Raw genomic sequence first — 27956 nt, forward strand, 5'->3', positions numbered from 1 at the left:
TCCACATACATCTAGCCTCCTTGTGCGTTAACAGCCCTTCTAGTCGCACCATGCCTTATTCGCACGGCGATGCAAGTAAGATGCCCAAGCAGATTCTGCTGATTAAAATATGTGGCATGCTACGTTACAGTGACACAGCCGCTAACACTGTAATGTAGCATTTCGCATACAGATACACCCCAGTCGCACACAGAATATAGGCATGCCACATATAATTTAAATGAACAGAAGTTGCTTGTGCGGGTTATGCAGAGTTGTGCTATATGAGTAATTATGCGGTTTTCAGATGGATCTTTTACACCATGGATAGGGCTGGTTTAAATGTATTCTGATAATGATGACTGCTTTGAAACCAATCATATGTTATAAGTGCTGGTCTGAGTACAAACGAGTATACAACTTTCTTCTTCCTCCACTAGGGGGCACAGGGACAACACTGTGTATAGCCTGGAGAGGAGAGTCTGGGCACCAAACAGTTAAATACAAATACCCACAAAGCCCAAGCTCCTCTCCTCTATACCCTACCCCCAGAGAGAGGCCCTTCAGTTTTGAGTTTGGTGCCAGCAAGAGCTGGGTGATTTTAGAAGGGGCTACTTTAAGTGGTCCCCTAAGATTTTGTTTATTTTACATTAAAGATCCCAGGGACAGGAAGCTGGAAAATGTCCTAAAGACCATTTTATGTTAACGCAGGTGCTCTGGCTCGTCCAGCCCTTGCATCGGCTTGGGTGGCTAAAGCTGTCGGTTGCTGGGCAGACACTTTGGAGGAAGGTCTTGCCTCGGGTGATAACAGAAGTGACTTAGTTACTACGGCTACACACGTGAGAGAGGCAGCTTCTTATCTCTCCGAAGCAGCCATTAAATTTTAACTTGTAAAATTTGTGCTTCAGCAGTTCTGGCAAGAAGAGCACTCTGGCTGCGCACCTGGAAGTCAGGCTCAGAATCTAAGTAGGCCCTGGAAGCCCTTCCCTTTTTAGGTGATGTCTTGTTTGGTCCAGAATTGGACAAGATGGGAACTACACTAGCAGCTTCTAGATCTGCTTTCTTGCCATCGGTTACCACCCCGAGATCCAGAACTCAACATCTCGTTCCTTTCGTTCTCAAGGCAAGGCCAGAGGTCAGCCTTTTCTCAGAAGCCAGGTTTCTACTTCTAAAAGCTCCAAGTCCAGAGGTAAGCAACCCTGGTTCACTAAACGTCCAGCTGCCAAGCCGGCAGACAAGCCTGCTGCGTGATGGGGCGGGCCTCCTTCCGGGGAACCTCGGAGTAGGAGACTGGCTTCTGTGTTTTTCGGCAGTGTGGATGCAGACCACAACAGATGCTTGGGTCAGAGGCGTAGTGTCTCAAGGCTACGCTCTCACCTTTCGTCAGCGTCCACCTTCTGGTTGAGCACAGGTGGTTAAATCAAATTGACTGAGTTACTAATTAAAGCATGGATATCCTTAAAACCTGGATTGTTAGGGTACCTTGAGGGATCGAGTTTGGGAAACTCTGCTCTAAGCAATGTTTCTCATTGCTGTCTTAGTGGATAATTGGTCTTTTCCATAGTTTCTTCAATGGTTCTCAAGTAGCTTTCTATTTGGATTGTAGCTTAAGAAATTGCTTGTGTGGATGATGCCGAAAATTTATTGCGGCTACATGGTAGCTGCAGGACTACCAGTGACATAGTTTTTATCATCATATTAACAAGAATTCCTCATTCTGTAATTTTTACATTCTCTATATACCAATAAATGAAAAAGATATACTTATGCCTGCCACATTTGCAGCATCTTGGAAACAATCAAGTCGCTCAACCCTAGTGTTCCCGCGAGGCACTGCGCCCTGCCAGATTTTAAAAGGGCAAAATGCGCCCTGCCCTCAGAACGGTGCCCCGCTAAAACAGCCTGATGAATAGACGCATGCGCACAGCATCTATTCACCGTGAGGGGAAAGCTTGTGATTGCCTCCTGCCAAGGCAGTCTCCATTCTTCAGTAAATCATATTTCTTAATCATCCACTGCGGGACATTGGAGCATTATACTGGGGTATAAGTAGTTGTGGAGTAGCCTGGCACTTTAAGAATTGAAGGAGTCTGAGTTGGCTCCTCCTCCATATCCCAGCAGCCTTAGCGTGCCAGTTTTAGTAAAGTGCCCGTTGGAGCTGAGCGTTTTTTTTCTTCAGGTTGCCGAGCAGCCTGTTTTTATTTCTTTATTTTATTTAAATTGCTTGTTCCTGTCGAGCAGACTCTGGCTACAGGAGTCTGCCCGTGACTTGGATACCTCCGGGGTGACCCGCCACAGGAATGTGTTAGGAATCCCTGGGCGCAGCGTCACCCGAGCTGCTGCCCTCACCGTGTACAGGAGACCAGTAAAGCAGTGAGTAGGATCCGCCCTTCAGCGGTAGAGCACAGATGGCGTCAGCCTAAGCTGTGGTCACTCCTGTCCTGACACTGCCGTGCCAGCGAGACAGGGATGACAGCGGCTCACCCTTCCTCTGTGGTATCTCTCGCTTCACTGCAACCCCATTTGGCGCCTTCCTGAGATGGGTGCGCTCTACCAATATTGGCAGTTGACTGTGAAAGGGGTGTCGGTTGCCTCCTTCCCCCACCGTTGATGGGCATCTGCATGCAGCCTGCCTTCAGTTCCCGTCAGCAGCAGTGGCATCCAGTAGCAGCAGTGCCACAGACTGTAGCCAGGCACTGTATCCAGGTGATGTGCTGCATGAGGTATGTAAACTGGAGAGGTAAGGCTAATGTTGGTGAATGACTACTGAAAACAAGATTTTTGGTTCTTACCTTGTAAATCTTTTTCTCTGACTCCATCTGGGGCACATTCCTTACACATGGGGTTAGATTGGCATGGAGGCATTAGCACTTAATGATAATTGAAATGTTATTGGGTATATGGTGCTTAAGGTAAATAAATCAAATTAGTACTCCCCTGTATTAATAATGCTTCTTTCTTCCAGGGTTGATCTTTTAATATTGGAATAACATATATGGAGAGGAAAAACAATACCCAATCGTGTAATATAGTTTAACATATGTAATTCCACAATATTTTAATGAGAAATAGTAGTACAAAATGATGTAAGGAAGTGAGGATACAATCCACCACCCTATTATTAAAAGGTTATCAGGGTTGCCCCCCACACATTGCACTGACAAATGAGCCTGTAGTTAAATCACACCCTTGGGGCCCACACCACCACCTTATATGATTTTTGGGGTTGCCCCCCACTCAGTACACTCACAGCACTCCACTTGTAGTTAGGCATGTAGTACTGATCTTTGTACACTATCCAGGACAACCTTCATTATGTTCCAGGTGCTCAGTAAAATATTTATTAAAGTATTCAAAAAAGATAAAATGTCAAAACTATTTATTGAAAAAAAATTTAAAAATGACTCAAAACAGCAAGTTTGATCTCATACTCAAGCTAGGGCAGTCTCTTGGCTCTAGATGATAAAACGGGATCCCAATAATGAGTCCAGAGTTTCTCCTATCGTCCTGAACATGTGCACACAATGCCAATAGTCCCACCGACGCGTTCCGATCCGTTCAGGATCTTTTTCAAGGTGTATAGTGACTTTAGCATAACCGAATATAAATACTATGTACAATTAACAAAGGTCCAGTCACAGTGTTCCCATAACCCTGTAACATGTATATACACCCCTAACTCATAGGATCAAACTATACATGGTACGCTAATACATACAATACAGCTCCCTAGTTCCCGCTGATTCCCTCCACTTCCGGAGATTGCATCTGGATGTGACATCACTCCCCCTAATCACCCGGGAGCCGGCAGTTGGACAAAATTGTATTCCTGCAACTGTTACGCTTAGTTATCACATGCAATTACTTCTTATATGACAGGTCTTATTACCTTCAGACAGCTGGTTGTGCTATGGGTAGCAATGTAGCCCCAGTTTATGCCAACATATTCATGTTTAAACAGGAGCAATAATTGTTCTTTGATAATCCAGAGTATCACCAACATATTGTTTGGTATATAAGCTATATTGATGATTACTTTTTGCTATGGAGTAGAGGTGAGCTACTGTTTAAGCATATAACGGGACAAATTAACTACAGTACCAGTCAAAAGTTTGGACAGCTTCTCATTCAATGGTTTTTGTTTATTTAAATTATTTTCAACATAGTAGATTAATACTGAAGACTTCAAAACTATGAAAGAACACATGGAATTATGTTGTAAACAAAAAAAGTGTTAAACAAATCAAAATAGGTTTTATATTTTAGATTCCTCAAAGTAGCCCCCTTTTGCTTGATGACAGCTTTGCACACTCTTGGCATTCTCTCAGCTTCATGATGTAGTCTTCTGGAATGGTTTTCGAACAGTCTTGAAGGAGTTCCCAGGTGCTGAGCACTTGTTCACTGCTTTTCCTTCACTCTGCGGTCCAACTCATCCCAAACCAGCTCAATTAGGTTTAGGTCAGGTGATTGTGGAGGCCAGGTCATCTGACGCAGCACTCCATCACTTTCCTTCTTGATCAAGTAGCCCTTACATAGCCTGAGGTGTTTTTGGAGTCATTGTCTTGTTGAAAAACAAATGATGGTCCCAGTAAGCGCAAACAAGATGGGATTGCATGGCGTTGTAGAATGCGGTGGTAGCCATGTTGGTTAAGTGTGCCTTGAATTTTGAATAAATCACCAACAGTGTCACCAGCAAAGCACCCCCACACCATCACACCTCTTCCTCCATGCTTCACAGTGGGAACCACACATGCAGAAACCATCCGCTCACCTTCTCTGCGTCTCACAAAGACAGGGCGGTTGGAACCAAAAATCTAAAATTTGGACTCATCAGACCAAAGTACAGATTTCCACTGGTCTAATGTCCATTCCTTGTGTTTCTTGGCCCAAACAATTCTCCTTTTGTTGTTCATCCTCAGTAGTGGCTTCTTCGCAGCAATATGACCATGAAGGCCTGATTCACACAATCTCCTCCGAACAGTTGATGTTGAGATTTGTCTGTTACTTGAACTCTGTGAAGACTTTATGTGGTCTCTAATCTGAGGTGCTGTTAAGTAGCGGTTTCTGAGGCTGGTAACTGTAATGAACTTATCCTCTACAGCAGAGGTAACTCTTGGTCTTCCTTTCCTGGGGTGGTCCTCATGAGAGCCAGTTTCATCATAGCGTTTGATGGTTTTTGCAACTGCACTTGAGGATACATTCAAAGTTCTTGAAATTTTCCGTACCGACTGACCTTCATGTCTTAAAGTAATGGACTGTCATTTCTCTTTACTGAGTTGAGTGGTTGGTGCCATAATATGGATTACAACAGTGGTCAAATAGTGATGTCCACTGTGTACTAACCCTACCTCTGCACAACACAACTAATGGTCTCAAACACATTAAGAAGACTGACTCTTGACAAGGCACACCTGTTAATTCAAAACCTCATGAAGCTGATTGAGAGAATGCCAAGAGTGTGCAAAGCTGTCATCAAAGTAAAAGGGGGCTACCATCACCTATTAAGTTCACTTTCCAGATGAGCCGCCAATCAATACATTTCCTAGATGTCACTGTCCACTTAAAAAACTGTAAGCTCAAGACATCTGTGTTTACAAACAGACTGTAACACACTATTGGATGTCAGTATCACACTTAGGATATCATCCTAAGGCACTTAAACTTGGACTTCCGTACTCGCAAATTGTACACGTTGCAAAAATCAGCAGTGATTCAGCCTTATTACCAGATGCTCCGGATACAGTAGTCAACAGATTCAAAGAATGCGGATACATCTGGCCGCCATTAAAAATAGTCATAAATACCAGCAGAACCTTACTTTTGAAACCAAGTTAACAAGTACATAATAACAAATTTATTTGGTCTACAAGATTCTCAACAGCAAGTCCAATCATTCCACGAACCAATAAAGCATTAGGGCCAATAATAACCGCGAATCAAAGTCTAACAGGATTCCAGAATGCTAAGCCTATGACTTGTTACAAGAGAGGCCATCATTTACGGGACTATCTTGTCAGAACAGATATTGCTGAGTATAAAGCACCAGTTGGTCCTTTTGGGCAAGTTAAAAAGGTCAGGTTGCTATCGCTGCCCCTCTTGCACAACCTACAACTAACTTATAACAGGATCCACCTTCATACATTCTCATAAAGAAATACAGTATGATATATACTAGGTTTTGGACAGTACTTCAATTGTAGTGTATTATATCACCTGCCCTTGTGGCATGTATTATGTAGGGATGACTAGTCGCATGTTTAAAGAGCGTTTGGCACTACACCGCTCTGCAATTTCCAAAGCAATAGTTGGCAAGGAAATGGATCAGCCTGTGGCTAGACATTTTTGGAAGCAAAAACATCCATTAGCCACCCTACGCTACCAAATAATCGATCAAATACATGCTATGCCTAGAGGAGGTGACAAATACGAAGCGCTGATGAAATTGGAATCTAATTGTATCTATAAGCTGGACACATTACAACCCCGTGGATTAAATGAAAAAACTCAATTGAAATCCTTTGTGAATGCCTCCGCTTATAACTTCTGGCATTTTTTAATTACAAAATATTTTTTCTAACAGTTCATTATACACTACAGTGTATCTTTTTGCTTAGATCACTGTCTGATCGTTTTGTACATTGCTTATATGTACTTTACATTAGTTGGTTTTGGCCATTTTCTACCTGCTAGAGCACACAGCGCTATTCTAGCATCTCTAATTGGTGGCAGTACTTTCTAAGTTTCTTTATTTTACACATAACCCAAAGGTTGGCTGTATTTCCCCTTCGTGCTAGGGACCTGGAAGTGACGTGAGTGAGGGCGGAAGTGCAGTTCCTGCCCATGAGAGCCAGCTACAGAAGTACTTTGTCCCCACTTAAACAAGTTTGTTGTCCCCTAAGTTTATTAGGTAAGTAATGTGTGTTTATAAGGTAAGTGATGTCTTACCTTATAAACACAGCTATGGTGTTTATAAGGTAAGACATCACTCCTACGGTGGCTTTTATTTGTCTTGGTTGTTCTACCGTACATCTCCTCTATCCTAATGACAGGGTCTTGCGAGGCCCGGAAACATTGACTACCTGAGAGGATTATGATGTATTGTTAAGTAAGTATGCTCTATATATAAAAAAAAAACCCACCTATTGATTTGTTACAGCAAGGGCACACAGATGGATAAGAATACTACTTTGGAGTGCCGGATTTTGTGTGTGTGTGTGTATAACACACACACACACACACACACACACACACACACACACACACCTGCCTATTTTCCAATTGGTTTAACTTACTTCCACAATTAGTGGACTTTATAGCGCGGTTCTACCATTTGATCCTGTTTCAATTTATTTGGGAGGCTGACTACCTCCATCTGAACCAGCTGCTGAACCAAACTCTCTTCTTATGACAATCTGGTGCCCCTGACATTCTGGAACACCATCCCATTCATCTTCCTAACATTCCCTATAATATTCCAGTTGTATAATAAAAATTGTCAATGGGACAATTTTTGCTGATGACTAGATGTAGAGACAGTTTCATTGAAAGAAAGGACTGACTACTGGACAGACTTTCTGCCTATTCTTTAATTCTATTAGAGCAACTGAGCAGTCCATAAACTTCTGTATGGAATCAATAATTTCCAGAGACTTTGTGCCTGATAAATGATATGTAGTCTATCGCAGCATTGGTCAAATAGAGGATAGAGCTTTTTACAATGCTTTTAGGACCGCTCTTAGGGCCTGATTCAGAGCCTCTCATAAGCGGACGCTCGTTCGTTCCTACCGATGTTCGCCCAACTGCGCATGCGTACGGATTTTAATACGCATGCGCGAACCAGTCAGTGCGGCCGAAAATCGTGTGCTCGCTAAATAGCGAATGCCTGCTATTTTGAGTGACAGAATGAGGCGTTTGAGTGGTAACAGGGGAAGGTGCTTGAAAACGGGGAGTGGAGATCCGAACGCAGGCGTGCTTAAATTAACATAGCTGCGTCATTGACCACGTCACTTAGTTGTTTTATAGTCAGAACTGCTCGCATGATTGTGGTAGGAAAAACCAACCACAAGAATAGCGAGCAGTTCAGACGCCTTTCGATGTACTCGATTAATCTAATAAATAGCGGACATGACGTATGATGCAAGCGGCCAGGGGGCGTTTTTTTCAAAAATACGTTCGCATGTTTTGTTCGCTCGTTCAGACATAGAGGTGTGAACAGACCGCAAAGAGCGAACGGTTCATTTAAATAGCCAGCCCCTTTTTCTGAACGAGCGCGCGCAAATTGCGTGCGGCTCTGAATCAGGCCCTTAGTTCTGACACCTTAAATTTGTCAGCCCCATCAACTACCTGCGGCATCTTGTATTACCAGTTGGACTACCACCCAAGTAATAGCCAAGCCCAGTCCTACATATATTCAAAAGCTTAGCAAATCTGAGCATATACCAGTAAAAATAATAAAACTTTTGGACAGAGACTCGGCTGATGACTCTGTCAAACAGTCTACTTCCACTTGGACACTGGCATAGTTCTCCTATTGAAGACCATATAACCATGATCACCTATGATGGTTTAGAATCCCACTTTTAGCATTTTACGGAACTAATGCAATGGGAACATCCAGATTCCCTGGCAACTATAAATCCGTCCCTGGGGCTATCAGACAACCACTGCCCTTGCGAGAACAGCATCCTTTGTTTTTGTTTTGTTTTTTAGAAATGGGGCTTAATTGCTACTTCCCCATTAGTATGAGGCCTGCTAAACTTGTAATGTTACAATGGGATGTCGGGCTGATATGCCATTTTGTAACGACAAATCGCCTACATCGCTTAGTGTGTACGGGTGACTGTGGTCGCCAGCCCTGATGTGCTGTACCCCAACCACAGCGACAATGCCAGCCACCTGTGGTATGCCAGTGAAGGACGGAACAGTGATCATTTCGTCCTTCATTAACTCGTTCCATTATGTATGGGCAATCACTGCTCAAGGGCATTTGTTCCCATGTCGAAATAAATGCCTCATGCTCCAGTGTGTATATGGTTTAATATTGACCACAAAAGCAGTGCTATCTGTCTCTATGGAGGCGATTCGATTTAGCGCGATGCTGAATAGCCCCGGGAGGGAAATCAGAGCGCTGTTTACTTTGCATTAAGCATTTAAGTTGCAGAATGCCGGTTCTTACGACTTAACCTGGGTGTTTAGTCGTGAGAACTGGCATTCTCCGAATAAAGTGCCGGACACGAGGCTGTTAGTGCTGCGATAATCCAGCAAACAGCCTCGCTGCCGGCACTTTAGTCGGGTTTCTCCTCGCACCCGAAATCCTTTTGTTGGAATTGAATGGCTCCACGAGCTCCCTCCCGGGGCTATTCAGCATAACGCTGAATTGAATTGCCCCCCTTAGAGTATACACTCACATCTGACTGACGTAACTCGGGTATCAGTCCCAGATGGATATGTGCAGGTGAGCATTACTGGTGTCTATACACCACATGACTTTCTTTATCTAAATCTGTCCTTAGTATTATTGTCATACTGCAGACAAAAATGATGAGAATGTCAGAATACAACCAAACCTGCTATAAATACAGTATATCTGAGATATATCCACCAAACTCAACCAATGTTTTATGTCATAATAAAATCCTAATTCAGATATATATCTGACCACTGTGTTTGCCAATACCTGTATCCACAACACCTAGTATTTCCCTGTGATACCTACAGCATCTGGTATTCCATGGTGGTCTCCCACCCAAGTATTAACCAGGAACAACACTGCTTAGCTTCCAAGATCGAATGACATTGGACATGTCCAAATTGGTGTTGCTGTAGGTCAGGGTGGCTGTTAAGACAAACATTAAAAAAGAAAAAGACTAATAAGGCTTTTCAGTCTTCCTGGACGAAGATGAACTTTCCCAAGAAGTAGTCCATCCTAGTCAAACATTCTGATTTATTAACATTAGGCCGACACCGCTATGAAAATTTCATAGAATTGGCAACATGTTAAATAGTCAAGTAATTAGCTTGACTTTTACCCAAAATTATGCAAATTAAATCTTCCTCCAGGTTTAGCCTCTGAAGAGGTCCCCTCACCATTATGGTACTAGTGTTCTCCCCACGCTGTCTGGTTCGGGCGCATCGCCCTAAAACTCCCTTCAGCCCCAATGTGCCGAGTCCCCTGTCACCCTCAACATGTCCTTGTTGACACGGACACATATGCCGGTTGTGACGCCGAGCTGCCAGCCAGTTATCACCAGTTGGACCGCCCCCTTCGTGGGATGCAGTCTTTGTATCCTATCCGAGCAGAGTCTCTGCAGTCAATCAGGACAGCCGCAGCAGTGTCTCATAATAGAGCTGGATTTAGGAGGAGGTGAGTACACCCTGGCCAGCAGTGTATCTGAGATCAGATCTTCGTTACTGATGTGATCCGAAGTGGTGTGCGCTGAACGGAAAGGGACGCTGGGTCATTAGTGCGGCCGCAGAGCAAAATTATCGGCAGACTTATATTAAACTGAAAAGTTGATATAGCTTTATGTGTATATAACCTTTCTATGTTGGAAGTCCTGTGAGTGCTGCTGCTCTACGTCTGCTACAAACGTTGTCTCCCACAGAAGGCACCTGGTCATGCTGTTATTCAACTAGGGAGTGCGTACCAGCCTCTTTTCATTGTCCATCTGTCTGTCTTGATTTTTATATGTGATGGGAAAGGGAGCAACTTTGTCATTTTTGTTTTTTTCCTAAAATATGGGGGGGGGGGATACTTTGAGAGGTGTATCTAAGGGTCCGAGCGCCCCTGGCAGTGTGTCTGGCATCTGTGTCCTCCGGCTATAAGGACATGTTAGTGAGGGTTCTGGACGACGGGACACGGCGCATTGGGGCGGGAGGGAGTGCCAGGCAGTAGGTTGTATGAGGATACTTAGTATTGGAGCCAGGGAGAGTACCCAAAGTTTAAAATATAAGGTCAGGACTTAAAACTTTTTATTATTGCGAAGGCCCCCACCCGACTACTTCTTGATGCCACCCGGGAGAACACTGTACTTATTCACAATTAAGAGAAACTACACAACTGTTTATAAAACAGAACTTTTTAGCCTAAAGGAGTTTTCCCCTTTGTCTATAACCAAAGCATCAGCGGCTCGTTTTGTAGAAATAGCAAACTCTCCACAATCCGAATTAGGCTACTGTGCTACTTTGCAAGGGTGTCTGGAGTCCGACAATTTCCATAAGAAGAAATTCAGTAAATGCGGTACTCAGGGCCGGTGCAAGGATTCTAGGCGCCCTAGGCAAAGCTACACAATACCGCCCTTGCTCTCCCAAATCCCTCCGCCCAAACCCTCACATACACACCCACTTCTGTCCCTGTCCTGGCAATTTAGTTGTACACAATCACAAGTCAGGCATGCAGTTGTGAAAAGATGTGCATGCGCACAAAAAAGAGGTCACGTGCAGAAGAAAAAAAGGCAAAAATTTGGTTTACACTTTTATAACCGTGAGATACACAGGATTAGTATTGCATGAAGTCCCTCTGGGCTCACCATTAATAACACTGAGTTATGGCTTGAAAACAAGCTCCCATAAATACGCATAGCGGCAAGTGTCAATACTTAAAGCCATTTTCATATAGATGCAATATTAATGCACTGTACAACACATTGCTGTTTAAACACTCTTCTGCCCCACTGACACATATATATATATAAAAATATCATACAAACTCGGCACTCATATGCTCTTCAAACTGCAACTCCTGTGAACATAGGGAATGTTTGTATGATATTTTTTATGTAGATAGTGTGGTCACATGCCAAGGGCACCCCAGATGGTTGAGTGCTGCGGATTAAGGCCCTCATTCAGAGCCACTCGTAAGCAGCAGCTCGTTCGCTCTGAGCGATGTTTGCCAAACTGCGCATGCGTACGGATCGTTATACGCATGCGCGAACCAGTCAGTGCGGCCGAAATTCATGTGCTCGCAAAATAGCGAATGCCTGCTAATTTGAGTGACAGGATGAGGCGTATATGGGTGGTAACAGGGGAAGGTGCTTGAAAACGGGGAGTGGAAATCAGAACGCAGGCGTGCTTAAAGGTCAAAACGGGCGTTTTATGGGTGTACATTTTTAAAACAGCAGCGTCATTGACCACGTCACTGGGTTTTTTTTAGCCAGAACTGCTCGCAAAATTGTGGTAGCAAAAACTAACCACAAGAATAGCGAGCAGTTCATACCCTGTTCGATGTACTTGATTAATCTAATAAATAGCGGACATGACGTCGGATGCGAGCGCCCAGGGGGTGTAGTTTCCCAAAAAACGACCGCAAGTTTTGTTCGCTCGTTCAGACCGCAAACAGCGAACGGTTCATTTGAATAGCCACCCCTATTTTCTGGACGAGCGAGCGCAAATAGCGACTGGCTCTGAATCAGGGCCTAAGCCTGTTGTGTGTGTGTGTGTGTATATATATATATATATATATATATATATATATATATATATATATATATACATACACACACACGTGGCATTGGAACATGCAGTTATGTAAATTACACATTCTACGGCTATAGGACGGAGATGCACAGATTTAGGCATACTTGTCAACATTCCTGGGCAGCTTTCCAGGAGCAGCAGGAGGGGACCTGCTGCTCTCCTCTTCGGGGGCGGGGCCAGGCAATAGATGGCATTAGGCCCTCCCCCTTTACAGAAAATACCCGCAATTCACGGGTCTGTCAGGAGGGGGCAGGGCTAAATTACGCGATTGGCGCCATTTAGCTCCACCCTTTCCCTACGGACCCAAAAATTCCAATAAAATCTCCCCATCCTGCCCACTTCACTAGAAGTGGGAATGATGCGGGAGGTATGTCTACTCTTCCAGGGGTGCGGGGGGTTACCCGAAAAATCGGGAGCCTCCCATGATTCTCGGGAGAGTAGGCATGTATGGATTTAGGCTAATAGGAAAGATTCAGAGACAGTGCAAGGACCTACATGTGCTCCATTCCCTCCACTGTATTCATTTTTTTTTTACCCCCTACATGGAGCAATCAGCCCTCAACAGGGAGGGAATACGAGCGATCAGGGGCACTCTGTTTCAGCTAACATCTGACAGGCTCAGCACTTACCACCAATAATACCAGCTTACCAGACTGTCTCCCACTCATGGCATGCAGTCCCTGCTCAGACCAGTTCCTTATCTCATCTGGGAGGCAGAGCCTCTCTGAGCCTGGCTGAGAGGGAGGGAAGGAAGCAGAGGCGATAGCAGCAGGGTCGGGACTCTAAGCCAGGCTGGCTGCACAGTGTAAGACAGGGCTTGTCAGACAGTCCTGCTGTCTGCTGCTGTTGCCAGCGGAAAGACCAGGGAAATAGCAGCACCTGAAGATGAATTGATCCACAGCCAGCATCATGTAAATGAAGGATCAAGAGATATCCTTAATTTTAGTGTTAAACAGCGCCCTCTAGGCAGCTGCCTAAATCTGCCAAATAGCAGTGCCTGCCCTGGCAGTACTATATAGAATCATTCATATAGAGAAAAAACCCACTAAACTGAGTCAGAATTCTGGTTATATACTATAACCGTACTACCCCTTGAGATATAGATAGATATATACACATACCTAGAAAGGAAAAACACCTTATCTGATACACTGAATCCAGATCAATTTACAACAACTGGATGTGAAACTTTTTGGATACTATATTGTATCCCCTGTAGACCCTGTTGCCAGGATAAAACCAGGTACACAAGGATAGCCAAAATCCTATAATAGTGCACCAAACACAGGCTCTTTTCTACTGAGCTAGCCGAATTTCCTCTAGATGCAGCCTGATTTACTAACATGAATTTTCAGATTATAAATTAATCTTCTAAATAGGATAACTAAATTTACATCAAGATTAAAACTATAATATATTTCATATAAAAAACACAATTCAATAAATATCTGAGTAAATATAAATGATCTATAAGCTAGTTAACCAAAACTCCCATATGGAGTTGCTGTGGAGGAAAAAGATAGGAGTTTTTGCCAGCAGAATCAGCAGGCTCCCTCAGCTGTTAAGGTGCGTACACACGGTACGATATCTATGAATGATAACGATATCGTTGAACAATTGATCATATCGTTCATTTTTATGCAGTGAACGACCAACGAGGTGCGTTCCCGCATGGACGAGAACGATATCTATGGTCGTCCGTAAATGCAGGCCAACTTGGATGATTTCATCAAGATTTACATGAGATGTGGCATGATGACTTCAGTGATATCATAGATATGTTTCAGTTTGTATACCCAATATCATTTGTCCTGCACTACAGAGAGTGCAAGGGAAATCGTTCAGCGATATCGTTCACTGAACAGATCGTACAGTGTGTATGCAGCTTTAGATTAAAAACTCTTGTTATGGACACTACCTTAATTAATTGATTAAATATAGTCCAGCCATTCCTTCTCCCCATAGGAGTTTGGACTGTTCCCTTCTGACTGGGTAATATACACGCACAGTCTGAATACTGATGTAACCATATACACATTCAAATCCTCCTCCACGCAGCATATATACAAACAAACAGCATTACAGCAAATCTCTAACTAAAGTATAAATACATTTTAAAGATACTTATCTAACTCCCCCTGGCGTTGAGCTGATAAGGGAAAGAGCTTTGCAGTCATCTCATCAGTGTCTTTTTCAGGTGCTGGACTGCATCTTTGCTCCTCCAGCCTTGCTGTTCCAGCTGGCTTGATGATTTATTTCAACACGTTACCCTCTGTGCTCCGCCACTTCCAACTACCCTTCTGTTAGCATGATTGAGGGTATCGTTGCCCAAAATCCAGCCACCTCTCCTTTGCTAAAGAGTGAGGTCTGGTCCGGTTCTGTATGCTGTTCCCAGCCTAGCCAGGCGACTTGCCTCAGCGCATTACCCTCTCTGCTAGGGTAGGCACTGAGCGCATCTGCCCCTACTCTGAACCCTCTCTGTATAAGGTGAAAGGGGGTCTCTCCAGTCACCCCTCCTGTGTGTGGGAGTGGTCTGGTCCAGTCTTCTTCCTGTATGCAGCTTCCGGCTTCTGTAACCACCACCTGCATCCTGGGTAATGTGCGGCTTCCTACTGGTGTATTACTCTCTCTCTCACTACTGCATCATGCAGTATGCTGCTGACTGTGTACAGGCGCCCATCCTAGCACCTCTCGCCTATCCTCCATCTACTCCCACCTCCTGCCTTCAGAAAGAGGACCCAAGCTGACTCCAGCATAGTACAGGCACCTTCTTTTCGGTCAAGTGGGCCATCAGGAAAAGACTCCGGGAGGCGCACACCCTACTGCAGCATCAGCAATTGCCCTTTCGGAACAGAAGCAGCCGCTCAGCTTTCCCAGCCCAGCTCCACTTTTGCAGCATCAGCCAGACAAAAAGTAAGGCAAGAGCAAGCAACTGCACTGTCTCCTTCAGCACTTAATGAAAAACTGAGAAAGGGTCAGAAGGGCTAGGGAATAACTAGCTCATTAAGTGCTGACACCTCCTTGCCACTCTAACCCCATGTGTAATGAAGTGTCCCCCAGATGTTGGAAGATAAATGGATTTTACTGGTAAGTACAAAAATCCTTTTTTATTATTGGCTCTTATCTTAGGTTTTACCGTAGTGCTCCCTTCCTTCCTTGCCCTCCTCCCACCCAATCATTCCGTGCTTACTCCATCTTCCTTTACACTTGTTGCCATACCTCTTCTCTACCAGTTGATAACTAAAATTGACACCAGCTCCTGCCTTACTATTTCTTTCTAGTTAAATTATGATTTAGGTGTTATTTTTCACATATGTTCTATACAGAAGTTAAAACTCAACATGTTTCTTCTTATTTTTTGGGGATCTGAAGGTTCTCTGCACCCCAAGAAGAACTGTATGAGGCTGTACTACATATACAGAAGTCATGCCTGAATCTCTGCGTTTCAGGCACAAGTCTGGATAACCTCTACAGTCATATGCTGACTGAACTAGGAACAAAACTCAAAGACCTTGGCATTGTGCAGAAAAGTTGTAGTGACAGTCACATTTTCAAAGTAAGTTCCCCATTCTTCTGACAAAATTGTGAATTCTCCTTCATCCACTGGGGGGCACTGGAGTTACACTGGGGTACAGATGGTGGTGTATGGAGCCTGGCACTTTAAAAATTAGCTTTGAACATGGCTCCTCCTCATCTATACCCCATCTGACTGGTTGGAGCCAGGGGTTTGTAGACTGCTTATTACTATTATATATTTATTTATTTTACAACTCCACAGGCAGACTGTAAGCCATTACAGTCACCCTGCATCGACAAGTGTCCGATAAAGGCCTACAGGACCAAGACCCAGGTGTTTCAAAACCCCTTCCATAAATACCCAGCTGATCCTATCAAATGCCTTATCAGCACCAGTTGAGAGCATCACCACTGGTGTGGAGCCACCAGAAGCTAGATGTATTAGATCTATAGTCTTAGTGGTATTGTTTCATGCCTCCCTCCCAGGCACAAAACCCACCTGATCTGAGTGTATTACATTAGGAAGCAGCAACTTAATTCATGGCAATGAGTTTCGCAAACAATTCAACATCGTAATTAAGAAGAGATATCGAACAATAACTAGCACACTGGGCCCGATCTTTACCTGATTTAGACAACCTTTTGATAAAGCCAGTTTCTCCAAAGATTTTGTTCCAGCATGTCAGTATAACAGAACAGGTATTGGGTTGCCATGATTGGATAATGAATTATAAAAAATATATAGTGCTATGTCATGCTTTTTCTGGGAATGCTGCTCGATGGTTTTAATTCCAGGCAACAAAATATTTGCCTTACAAAATTTGATAGGACAACTGCTGAAAAAGAAGAGAATATCAATGCTTTCTGTATGGTATTGGGCGAGAAGGTCTCCAATTTACCCAGTTTCAGTCTTTGAAGTTTCAATAAGAGATTCATTAGAAGTAGGACAAACTCAGCTTCATCTTTCTTCCCCGACATTCTCTTCATTGGTAGTTGTATGACAACAACCTGAGTATAGGACATCACTTTCCAATATAGAATTGGGTCCTTTTCCTGATGGACACCAGTCTATCGGGTTTAAGACAGTCTTCTTTCAGCACAAATTTCAGGAAAGGTGGTCCCTAAAAAAGGGCTCACTCCATATATAATATATTGAAACTTCGGGCTGTCCAGGTCTTCCTAAATTGGTCAAGGTTTGGTTAGACAATGCTACAGAATTAGCATATTTGAACTATTGAAGGGGGCACAAAGAGTGCCCAAGCTATGAAAGAGACTTCAAAACTCTTCACATGGGCAGCAAACAATGTACAGGCCGCTTATCTAAGCAGACAGAAGCTGCATTCAGAGGAATGGACACTCAATCCGGAGGTGTTTCAACAGATAATTAACAAATTGGGACAGCCGGACGTTGATATTATGGCGTTCAGGTTGAACTTCAAAGTCAGTTGTTACTGTGCCAGAATGAGAGCTCTGGAAGCTATTTTAGTTGACACAATGATGGAGTATCTTCTCATTTACCTAAAATATGCAATGCTACCATAAAAAAAAAAAAAAAAAAAAAAAAGGGAAAGCACTACTCATTCTTGGGGCTCCAAATGGCCAAAAAGGGCTGGGTATTCAGATCTACTATTGAAGGGCCTCTTTAGTTATGGCAAGTCCGGGGCCAATCGTGCATTCTGCATTGCCACCTAGCATTGACAGCTTGGTTACTGAAACCAAGAAGGTACGTCATTCTGAATTGGATGCCATGCCCATGTTTATTTAGTTGATTTGTTTTGTGGCTGCACATGCATCTAAATGCCTAAAAAGTCGAACAGTGGTTGCGTCCCACAGTGTGTATGCAGAGTGGCAGGACTGATTTAGCCCATGGACTCTTGAATGTAATGGGCATTCCTAGGCAGGGACTGGAAATGTGGCTATGCAGACGCATAGAAATATTATTTCTTATGGGCGTGTCGCAGGAGTGGTTTTGGGCTCAGACACTTAATCACGTACATTAGGGCCATACTTTGGCGAAGATACTGCACCTAGCATGGGGTTGGAGCAGGTCCCAATTGCATCACTTTTATGCATTTCACAACATCTCTTTCTTTCTCAGGATGCAGACATTCTCTTTGTTCAGATGCAAACATTTTAATAAATACTACTTTAGTGCCTGCATGGGCAACTTTAATCGGCATCTTTCCTGAGCCCACTCCAGGCTGTAAATACCTGGAATGAGCTGCAGAACTACAATGATCAGTGTCTCTTCCTCCAGCATGGGTTCAGACGCATGGCATCAGGGTAATTGGCTCCTCCTTAGAATGGGTCCATGGTCCCCGATGCATAGACAGTAGGTCAGGTTGCTGATGACCTGAATGACAGTCCCATACTAGGTTCTAGGGAGGAAAAAGGTACCATCTTTGGATGGCAGCATTCCATTGCAGATGTGTCATGGAAGGATTTGATATCACTGCAACACCTGTTTATTGGAGAACTTTTCAGACTTCTAATCCCACAAGAAAAGACACACTAGCTATATTTGAAGACTCGGCAGCACCAGCTCATGCTCTTAATCATCTGTCCTCTCCGCTGCAAGGAAAATAAAAGGATTTTGGAGTGCTGGCTTTACCTGTTGGCTCTTTTCTTTCCCTTTCTGCTCTGTCTATTCTACAATTTTATTTTGGATTGTGCACTGCAGTTGTCCTCTCTTACTATGACTAGGAAGCTGACTAGGGCTGGAGTCTGAAAGAGGGACGGTGGTGGATTTTTGCCTTTCCAAGTGTCGCTTTAAGTTGTCCCGAGTCCAGTCTGAGGTAGATGCTCTATGGGCCTGATTCAGCATGGATCGCTATTGCGATAGCGCACGCAGACAGCCGATTGTTGCGTACTGCGTATGCTCTCCTGTGCGTGTGTGTGTTAGCATTGCGATTGCTCTTCGATCACTCACGCAGACAGAAAGCCAATCACAGAGTGAGTGACATCAGGTCAGTGTTTAGGGGTGGTGACAGGGGAATGATCAGGGAAACGCAGGCGTGCCTGTCCGTTTGAACGCCGTTACTTGAGCCACTGCGACGGCATGCGCAGCTTGAGAACTTACTGCGTGCAACGAGGTTAGCAATTTCTAAGTAAGGTCTGACCTGTTGTAATTTGCGTGAGGGGCAGATGTTACTCGATGTTCCCGATGTATACGCAGGACTGCAAGGTATTACAGTTCTGAGATAGGAATAGTGGGCATCCCTATGCTGGCTGTGCGATAGCATTCATTAGCATATTTTCGCAGCAGATCTGCGTGCATAATCTAGAATCAGGCCCTCTGTGCGGCATGTGTAGCGGCTGTCCATTCATAGCTAGCCATACACCCTAATGAGCTGATCAGGGAACTTCCCTCCTCAGCCTTTTGACTGCGTTAGCAATGCTCCCACATGTGTTCAAGAACTTAAAGAGAGGGTTTTTTTTTTTTAAATTGTGTAGATTTTTCTTAGAAAATTTTCTACATATTATAAACAAAACAAAAAACAGATAAACAAGTAAATAAGTGTTGCCAATAAAAAAGGAAAGTACAGTGGTACAATTAAATACCAAAATATACAATCAAAGAAGAATCAGCAGTAAACCGAACCTGAGATCACAAATATGACATATAAACAGCTCGTGCATGGACGTAAAATAAAATAATCGAACAATAAGGAAGCAAACAAAACAAAGAACGGGTCAAAAACAAAAAAGGGAAAGAAAAAGGAGAATAGAAGAGGCTAGATTACACGGAAGGATCCCCAATTGGTCTACAAAGGCCCAAAAAAGAAAGAGCCCATCTATCCCATAATTAGTGAAATTTGTAAAGGGCTTTACGACTAGTATAGACATACCTTTCATGATCAATGGTATCATTAACAAGTGCCCTCCATTTGTGTATATCAGGAGGATCTGGAGCACACCAAGAACGGGCAATAATTACTTTTGCTAAAGTGGATAAGCCTAAAACATAACGATAAATATTTGAATTAAACAATTCCTCAATATCCAATGCGAATAAACAAAGTTTTGCCTCTAAGGAAGGTAATGAGGGGAAAGTAAACGGTATATCAGACCATACCAAGGTCCAAAAATCATTAACTCTAGAGCAATCCCATAACAAATGCCAAAAATCGCAACCAAGAGCATGACATTTGGGGCAATTAGTTGGAGCATTAATATCAAAACGTGCAATAGAAACAGGGGACCGGTAAGACCTGTGCAAAATAAAATAATGGATTTGTTGGAAACGAGCACAAGGGGAAGTGTATCTTATAGAGCCCAACAACCATAGAGACCATTGTTCATCCTGAAGAGAACCCAAATCTAGTTCCCATTTATTCCTAAGGGGGAAAAGGGCATCTGGCAAATTACGAGAGGTAAGATCACCATAAAGACAGGAGACTGTCTTACGAACAGGTAATTTGATAAATGCAAGTTTAAGAAGAGAAGGTGATAAAACAGGGTCAGATCCAAACTGGGAGTGCAGGGCATGACGAAGTTGAAGGTATCTATAAAATTCCGTACGGGGAAGGCCAAACTCCATGCACAAATGATCAAAGGAGTGAAGCACACCATTATGAAACAAATGGCCAAGGGATTTGATACCATATGAAATCCAGAAGGACTCCGATCCCAGCACTCCCAGCTCAGAAAAACCACCATTATACCACAGGGGGATCTCTGGATCCACACCCTTATCCCCAAATAATCCCTGAGCAAAATGCCAAACCAGTCGAGCCTGTCGAAGTAAGGGGGGGAGATCTACCAGGCAATTTTACAGATATCAAAATTTGTAGAGGAGCTAAAGGGGAGCCTGTTTGCACACTAAGAAATCCCGCCAAAGCGGTATCAGTACCAGCAGATAACCAGGGCACCAATTGTGACAGCTGTGAAGCCATATAGTAAATACGTAAATTAGAAAGGGCCAGTCCATGTGAAGATTTAGATCTACAAAGTGTACGGAGAGCAATCCCTGGTCTCTTATACCCCCACACAAAAGATGATAAAATAGAATATGAGAAAAAAAAAAAAAAAATTTTGGGAATATATACAGGGGAATGCTGTAAAACATAAAAGTATTTAGGTTGAATGGACATCTTAAATAAGTTAATACGACCTGTCACTGTAAGCGGAAGTTTCTTCCACACATTTTATTCTACAAAGTCAGCAGGGATAGGTGAAATGGAGACACCCAAATACCGAAAGGAGAGAGTCCATTGTAAAGGGCAGGAGAGAGGGGGGGATAGAGGCAGGGAGCCATTCAAAGGAAAAATATTATATTTGGACCAATTAATCAGCAACCCCCCAAAAAAACCAAAATCCTTAATAACGTCCATCAAACGATCCAAAGCTGGCCCCGCGTCTGCCAGAAACAGGAGCATATCGTCCGCATAAAGAGCTATTTTGTCAATTACATGGCCCACTCGCACGCCCGGAATATCGGAATCTGAGCGAATGAGACACGCCAGGGGCTCGATAGCCAGTGCAAACAATGCAGGGGATAAAGGGCACCCCTGGTGCGTGCCACGCCCAAGTTGAAAAGAAGAGGAGACACAACCATTCACCGACACTCTGGCTGCCGGGGAAGAGTACAAAAGACGGACCCAGCCAATAAAACGAGGACCAAAACAAAATTTAGACAAGACCTCCCATAAATACTCCCATTCCACAGAATCGAAGGCCTTGGCTGCATCTAAGGAGACCACCACCGCGTCAGAGGTATCCCCATGGGACATTTGCATATGGTAAAATAATCGCCTAATATTTTGAGTAGTAGATTTACCAGGCATGATGCCGGTCTGGTCAGGATGTATAATAGAAGTAATAACAGAATTAAGACGAATAGCCAGCAGTTTAGCCAATATTTTAATGTCAGTGGTAAGAAGGGAAATAGGTCTATAAGAGTCTGGATAGAGGGGGTCCTTCCCAGGTTTTGGGAGCACTACAACCAAGGCCTCCGACATGGATGGCGGGAGACAACCAGCATTCAAAAAAGCATCAAAAGTCTCAATGAGACGCGGAATAAAGAAGTGTTTACATTTCTGATACACCTCTATCGGGCCACAATCAACTCCGGGAGCTTTACAGTGTGGAAAGGAGGAGATAGCAACCTCCAGTTCCTCCTCTGTAAAAGGAGCATCTAATAAATTCACTACCTCAATCTCAAGACGGGGCAGACGGACTGCCTCTAAATAAGCACAAAGCTGGGAGGGAGAATATGATACCCTAGTAGCATAAAGAGAGATGAGTAATATTGCAAAAATCCATCTGTTATAGAAGGAGCAGAGGTATGCAACGTTCCAGAAGAATCAAGGATACCAGAGACCGTTCTGGAAGCACCATCCTCTCTTGCCAAAAAGGCTAAATAACTCCCCCCAACATCCGCCTGTGAATATTGCTTATGACGCGAAAACAACAGTTTACGCTTGGATTTATCAAACAGGTGATCAGACCACTCCCGCTGGGCACGAAGCATAGTCTCCCTATCTGAGATCACTCTGGACAAGAGGTACCAAGCCCCAGCATCCCTATAAGCAGTTTCCAGAATAGTTTCCCGCTGCCTATGATATAGTTTAATGTTAGCAATACGCTTAATAAAGGTGCCCCTTAAAAAAGCCTTAAAGGAATCCCAAAGGAGAGAAACCTCAGTACCTGCATTATCTTCAAAATAGGACACCCAAGCAGCCTCCAACTCAGAGCCAGCACCCATTAGGTCTAGCTAGAATGGGTTAAGCTTCCAAAAACAGGCACCCTCCGAAAGGGAGGAACCAACAGTAATACACAACGGAGAGTGGTCAGAGACACCCCTCGACAAATAATCAACTGCAGAAACTCTGGGAATCAAAATAGGTGAGAGAAAAACCATATCAATACGGGAAAAAGTACGATAAGTAGAGGAGAAAGCAGAGACAGCAGGATAACGGACACGCCAGACATCCAACCAGCCCAATTCAGCAATCAATTTAGAAAAGGGAGACGGGGAAGGAGGTAGGGAAGAAATGGACTCTCGCCAACGGTCCAGGGATGGATCCATTACGTTGTTAAAATCACCCAAGCAAATAACAGGGGTAGAGGGAGAAAGTGCAATAAAGGCAGCAGCCTTACCCAAAACATCATTAGAATATGGTGGGGGGATATAGACCGCAAGTATATGCACAAAGAGAATTAACAAATGCTCTCAGGAAAACATATCTACCCATGGGATCAATTTGGACTGTATCAAGACTAAAATGAAGACGCTTGTGAATCAAAACAGAAACGCCTCTAGAATGAGAGAAAGTGGAATGGTACATCCATCCCACCCAGGGCTTTTTCAAAGCCATTATACGGCTACCAAAGAGATGAGTCTCCTGAAGACAAACAATATCCACATTTAATTTAACCTGTGACAGAACTAGGGCTCTTTTAACCTTATCACTAAAGCTGGGTACACACGTAAAGATTTTCTGTCCAACCATCCAACTAGTTGATTGGTTGGAATGAAAATCTGGTAATGTATGGGAGTAACTGATGATCAGCACTTTGCTCTTTACGTGTGTATGCAGCTTAAGGCCCCGAACATTCCAGGTGAGCAAACAAATGCCCCCAGAATTATCCCCAGCAGCCATAATAATAATATATAACATAAGAGAGCAAAAAGGATATATATAATAAAAAAAAAAAAAACAGACAGAAAGACAATAAAGACACCCCCATGCGCAAGCAATATACAGGTCGGCTCATATACCATCATATCAGAATAGCAAAAAAAACTGCAACACATAAAAATAATTCAAATAAAAACAACATAAGAAAAATAACAAACTAACCCACATCCAAAACCCACCCTGCCAAACTTAAGGTATACCTAATCCCGAAAAAAAAAAAAAAGAGAAAAATTCCCTAGTCTAAATTAACAAACAGACTAAATAAGCAAACAGTAACCTACGTATCTAGGGCTGGTAGACAAAGCTATTGCTAGCAAGGCCCTCCAAATAGTTATAGAGGAGCGGTAGCCACTCAGAACAAACTAGAGTCCACTAAACTGTCCCAACTTCCCCCGTTACCAGAGAATAAATGAAAAAAATCACGACAAAACAGCAGATGGACCACAATATACAATAAAATACATTAAATGATCAAACAAAATAGGGGAAGCACTTAAAACGGGAAACCAGTAACGGACTCACGAAACCCCCAGATCGGCATCAGCAAACAGCAAGGAGTCCAAGGCAAAAAAGTCAACGTGGAGGCCGCGGACGTCCAGCCATCCAGGCCTCAGCATCTGCAGGTGTATTGAAAAAATGAGTGATTCCATCAGCCACCACACGCAGACGAGAAGGAAAAAGCATGGAATATTGGAGTCGGAGCTTTTTGTACTACAACAGCAAAATCAGGAAACACTGAAATAGTGTGATTATCCAACTTGAGAGGACCATGGAGACGGACCAGCTGCAAGACTGCGTCACGGTCTTTGTAATGAAGCATGCGGACAATAAATGTCCTTGGAGGGGCTCCCGGAGGCGGCGGCCTAGCAGGCACGCGGTGGGCCCGTTCAACGTAAAGCTGCGAAGAGAAGGCATCTTTACCAAAGAGTTTCACCAACCACTCCTCCAGGAACTTCTCAGGAGCAGAACTTTCAGCCCGCTCCGGCAGGCCTACAAAGCGCAGCTTGTTTCTTCGGAGGCGTCCCTCCAAATTGGATAGCTTGGAACGACAGGCAGCCACTTGTGGAGAGGGCCGCAATCTGCCCAGGTATTGGCGCCGTAAGATCCTACACAGCAGAGATACGATGTTCAGCCTCCCCAACTTGTTCCCTTATTGTCTGAAGATCATGACGGATCAGGGAGAGATCAATCTGTACTTCGCCTATCTTGTCAGTTACCCTCTTTTCTGACTCCGCAATAGCGTGTAAGATATGTGAAAGATGAGAGTCACTTGCAGAATCAGACGAAGTAGTAGTAGGAGGAGGTGGCGGAATGACAGGAGGAGGTTCAACCGGTGGCGTAGGGGTACGGCAAAGCGCTCCAATTTAGCAGCAGTCTCAGAGGAATGGCCAGTTTCCCCCATTATATAGCAAAGGGATCACCAGAGGATACTTGAAAGTAGAATTTTAATGCAGACAGAAACTCCAGGAATTGTAGAATAATCAAACTGCAGCCCAGCAATAAATCAGGACATACAGACCACACAGCAGGAATCCAGAAGGGTGAACTACAGGTCCCAGCCAGTCACCCACAGAAATTAATTAAGATCCATCAAGTCTACACCACTAGAAAGCAGACACCTCTGCAGGTAGATCAGGTAAGCAAGAGAGAATAAAAGGCACAGGTTGTTCAGGAAGTCAGACCCTTAAACTGTCAGCAGCACTGCTGTGTGCCGAAATCCAAAATGGCCGCCGTCAACAGGAGACACCAGGAGCCAGCACCACAGCCTGCAGGAGGGAGAAGCAATCCGGTCACCAGTCCACCCAGCAGGAGAGGAGAACAGTGTCCCCAGAGGATCAGAGAGCCAGGAGGAGATACTGCAGTTAGTAGCCGCCGGGGAGAGACAGCGGGAGACGCGACCGCTCACGTGACCAGCCGAGGAGGAACACACTGCCAGTCAGCAGCACCAGCGTGCATCCACAAGCCAGCACCGTGGAGAAGAGGAGAAACGCTCCAGCGCCGATCCAGGGGCAGTAGCAGACACTCACCCACAAGGCAGGTAAGTGAAAAACCCGGGATACCGCTCCTGCAGGATTATTGAAGGATAGATAGTAGGAGAGCACGCAGGTATGCTCCTACTACATGCCGCTCCAAGCCACGCCCCCGTCGATCTAAAAAGAGAGTGTTTGAGTGATTCTGATAGCACCCTCCCTGTCTGTCCCCGGAGAGAACCAGGAAAATATTTAAATGTTAGGCAGCAAAATGTTAGGAGCTTGAGCTTTTGGTGGTAAATATGAAAGTGCCTAATCTTGTATAACCACACATTATGTCCTAGTGCTCCAGTGTCCCCCATTGGACTCCGAGAAAAGGATTTAAAGTTATTACAAAAATCACATTTTGTTCTCCAATATCATCTTTAGACTTTTCTTTACCAGGCTGCACGAAGGTACTGCCCACACCATGTCGGACATTATCTAGGCATGGATGTGCATGACACTCCCGATGTGTATCGCTCTCTACCTCTCCAACCAGGCATGGTGATAACTATAGAACCAGGTAATGAAAAGGTGTTACCTTAAAATATTTGACATTTATATGCTGGTAATTGATCTTATTTAGTCATAGAAATATATACACAGATTTCTTTCAGACAGCAGACGTCTAATGGTTCTAGTTATCTAATAAACATATTATAGCACCCAGCTACTTTAATATTTATTTCCCTTCAGACCAATGTACAGATTTGTCCTTTTACACTGTGGCCACAGACACGCCAAATAGTCCCTCTCAGCGCACCTGGTCCCAGGCAACTCAGCCACTCTGAGTGTCGCTCGCTCAAATGTGCATCTTATTCACATAAATCAAACAACCGTGAGTGACAAAACTACATTGGTAGCTTACACTTATCAATTTGATGTGAATTATTGTGTATCTGTGTGCAACAGAGTCCGAATTAGTGTGAAAAGGGCTTTGATGCAAAACGGCTTTTTCTCACGCCAAGCTCCGTTGTGCTTAATCTGCGATTTTGTACAGTACGTGTGGAAAACCAATTCCTGTGTGGTTAATGTTGCAGCCCAGCTTCTTCTAGTACACTGTGAGCGGCTTTTCACTACGTCTACGATGCGTATAAGACACAAAATTTAAAGAAAAGTATGGTACGCTACAACCTCTCGGAGCATCGTAGAAGCGCCGGGCCTCTCTTGCCCAGTGGTGCAGGCAGGGGGAGTTTCTGATTACCCAGAACCCCACCTCCCCCCTGACAGACAATTTTGTTTTATTTACAATGGTCTTGAGAGCAGGCACAATGTTATTACGCCATTTTGTCCCTAACCCCTCCCAATAGACCCGTGATTTTTCCACAAGGGGGAGGGGCCTAATGATACAACCTGCTGTTGCATGGTAAGTAAATGTGTGTTGCTCTCTCTCCCCCCCCCCTCTCCCCCTCATTGCACCTACAGATCCCCTCTTCCCCTCATTGCACCTACAGATGTGACCTAATACATTATTGCAAACCGACCCTCTTTGCGCACCAGGTCACTGACTCTGTATATGAAGTGATATGATACAATGGCCACAGCTTTTTTTCCGCGCCAAAGTTTCCATTGTGCTTTCGTATATAGGTTCTGTTGCACAGGTGATGCATATCAAATTAATCAGTGCAGTCTTGTCTTAGTTACATCACACTGCGATGAAGACGCATTTTCAGGTGAAAAAGACGCTCGACACAAACAGAGTCGCACAGTACCTGGTGGCTCACTCACGCCAGTCGCCTTGCACCGCATGGCATATTGAGGCTATAGAAGTACTGAGGACACATCTGTATCTCACCAGGTCTTCAGTACAGAATGTGCAAAATTTGACATCCACATTTCTTCTCGTAAAAATAGACACAATCAACCTAAAAACATTTTATAATGTAAAAGCACTATTTCTTCTTCAGGGTCCATAGGGAGATCTTGGGGTGTAGGTGGTGGTTGAGGACCGGGCACCACACAGTTAAAGCTTTGAGCTCCCAGGATGCACTGGTCCAAACCTCCGTTTCATCAGTGCCTGGCCGGAGTTTGGTCACCATTATGCAGTGGGCTGCTTAGGCAACCCAAAAAGCTTTTATTTTATGATTTAATTTCTTTTTTTTATGTTTCCTGCTGAGTGCATAGCAACAGACTGTCCACAGGACGTCTTTGCTGCTGCTCAGTCACCCCTCCGGGCACCGCAACACCAGCTTCGGCTGGGGATTTCGGCGGGCACCCCGGGGTCCTCGCTAGCCACCCACACGGACGGACCCAGACTGCAGCCCGAACGCAAGGGGACAGGTAAGGCGGATCATCGCTTGCGTTGAGCCGCGGATGGCAGTCATACGTCTGG

The 27956-nt window shown here is 44.2% G+C and overlaps 1 protein-coding gene across 4 annotated transcripts in view; it reads left to right on the forward strand.

Moving 5' to 3' along the window:
• XPNPEP3 (X-prolyl aminopeptidase 3) overlaps positions 1 to 27956 on the forward strand; it is a 111187-nt gene that overhangs the window by 69551 nt on the left and 13680 nt on the right. For 3 of the 4 annotated variants that reach the window (XM_088468002.1, XM_088468001.1, XM_088468004.1), the window contains exons 8-9: positions 15826 to 16009; positions 26012 to 26147. In XM_088468002.1, the coding sequence (XP_088324128.1) occupies positions 15826 to 16009; positions 26012 to 26147 (320 nt within the window). The remainder of the gene's footprint in view (positions 1 to 15825; positions 16010 to 26011; positions 26148 to 27956) is intronic. The other variant, XM_088468003.1, reaches the window with a different exon arrangement.

This window comes from Taudactylus pleione, unplaced genomic scaffold, assembly GCF_031769625.1.
Source record: "Taudactylus pleione unplaced genomic scaffold, aTauple2 ptg000080l, whole genome shotgun sequence".
In the NCBI taxonomy this organism is placed as follows: Eukaryota; Metazoa; Chordata; class Amphibia; order Anura; family Myobatrachidae; genus Taudactylus; species Taudactylus pleione.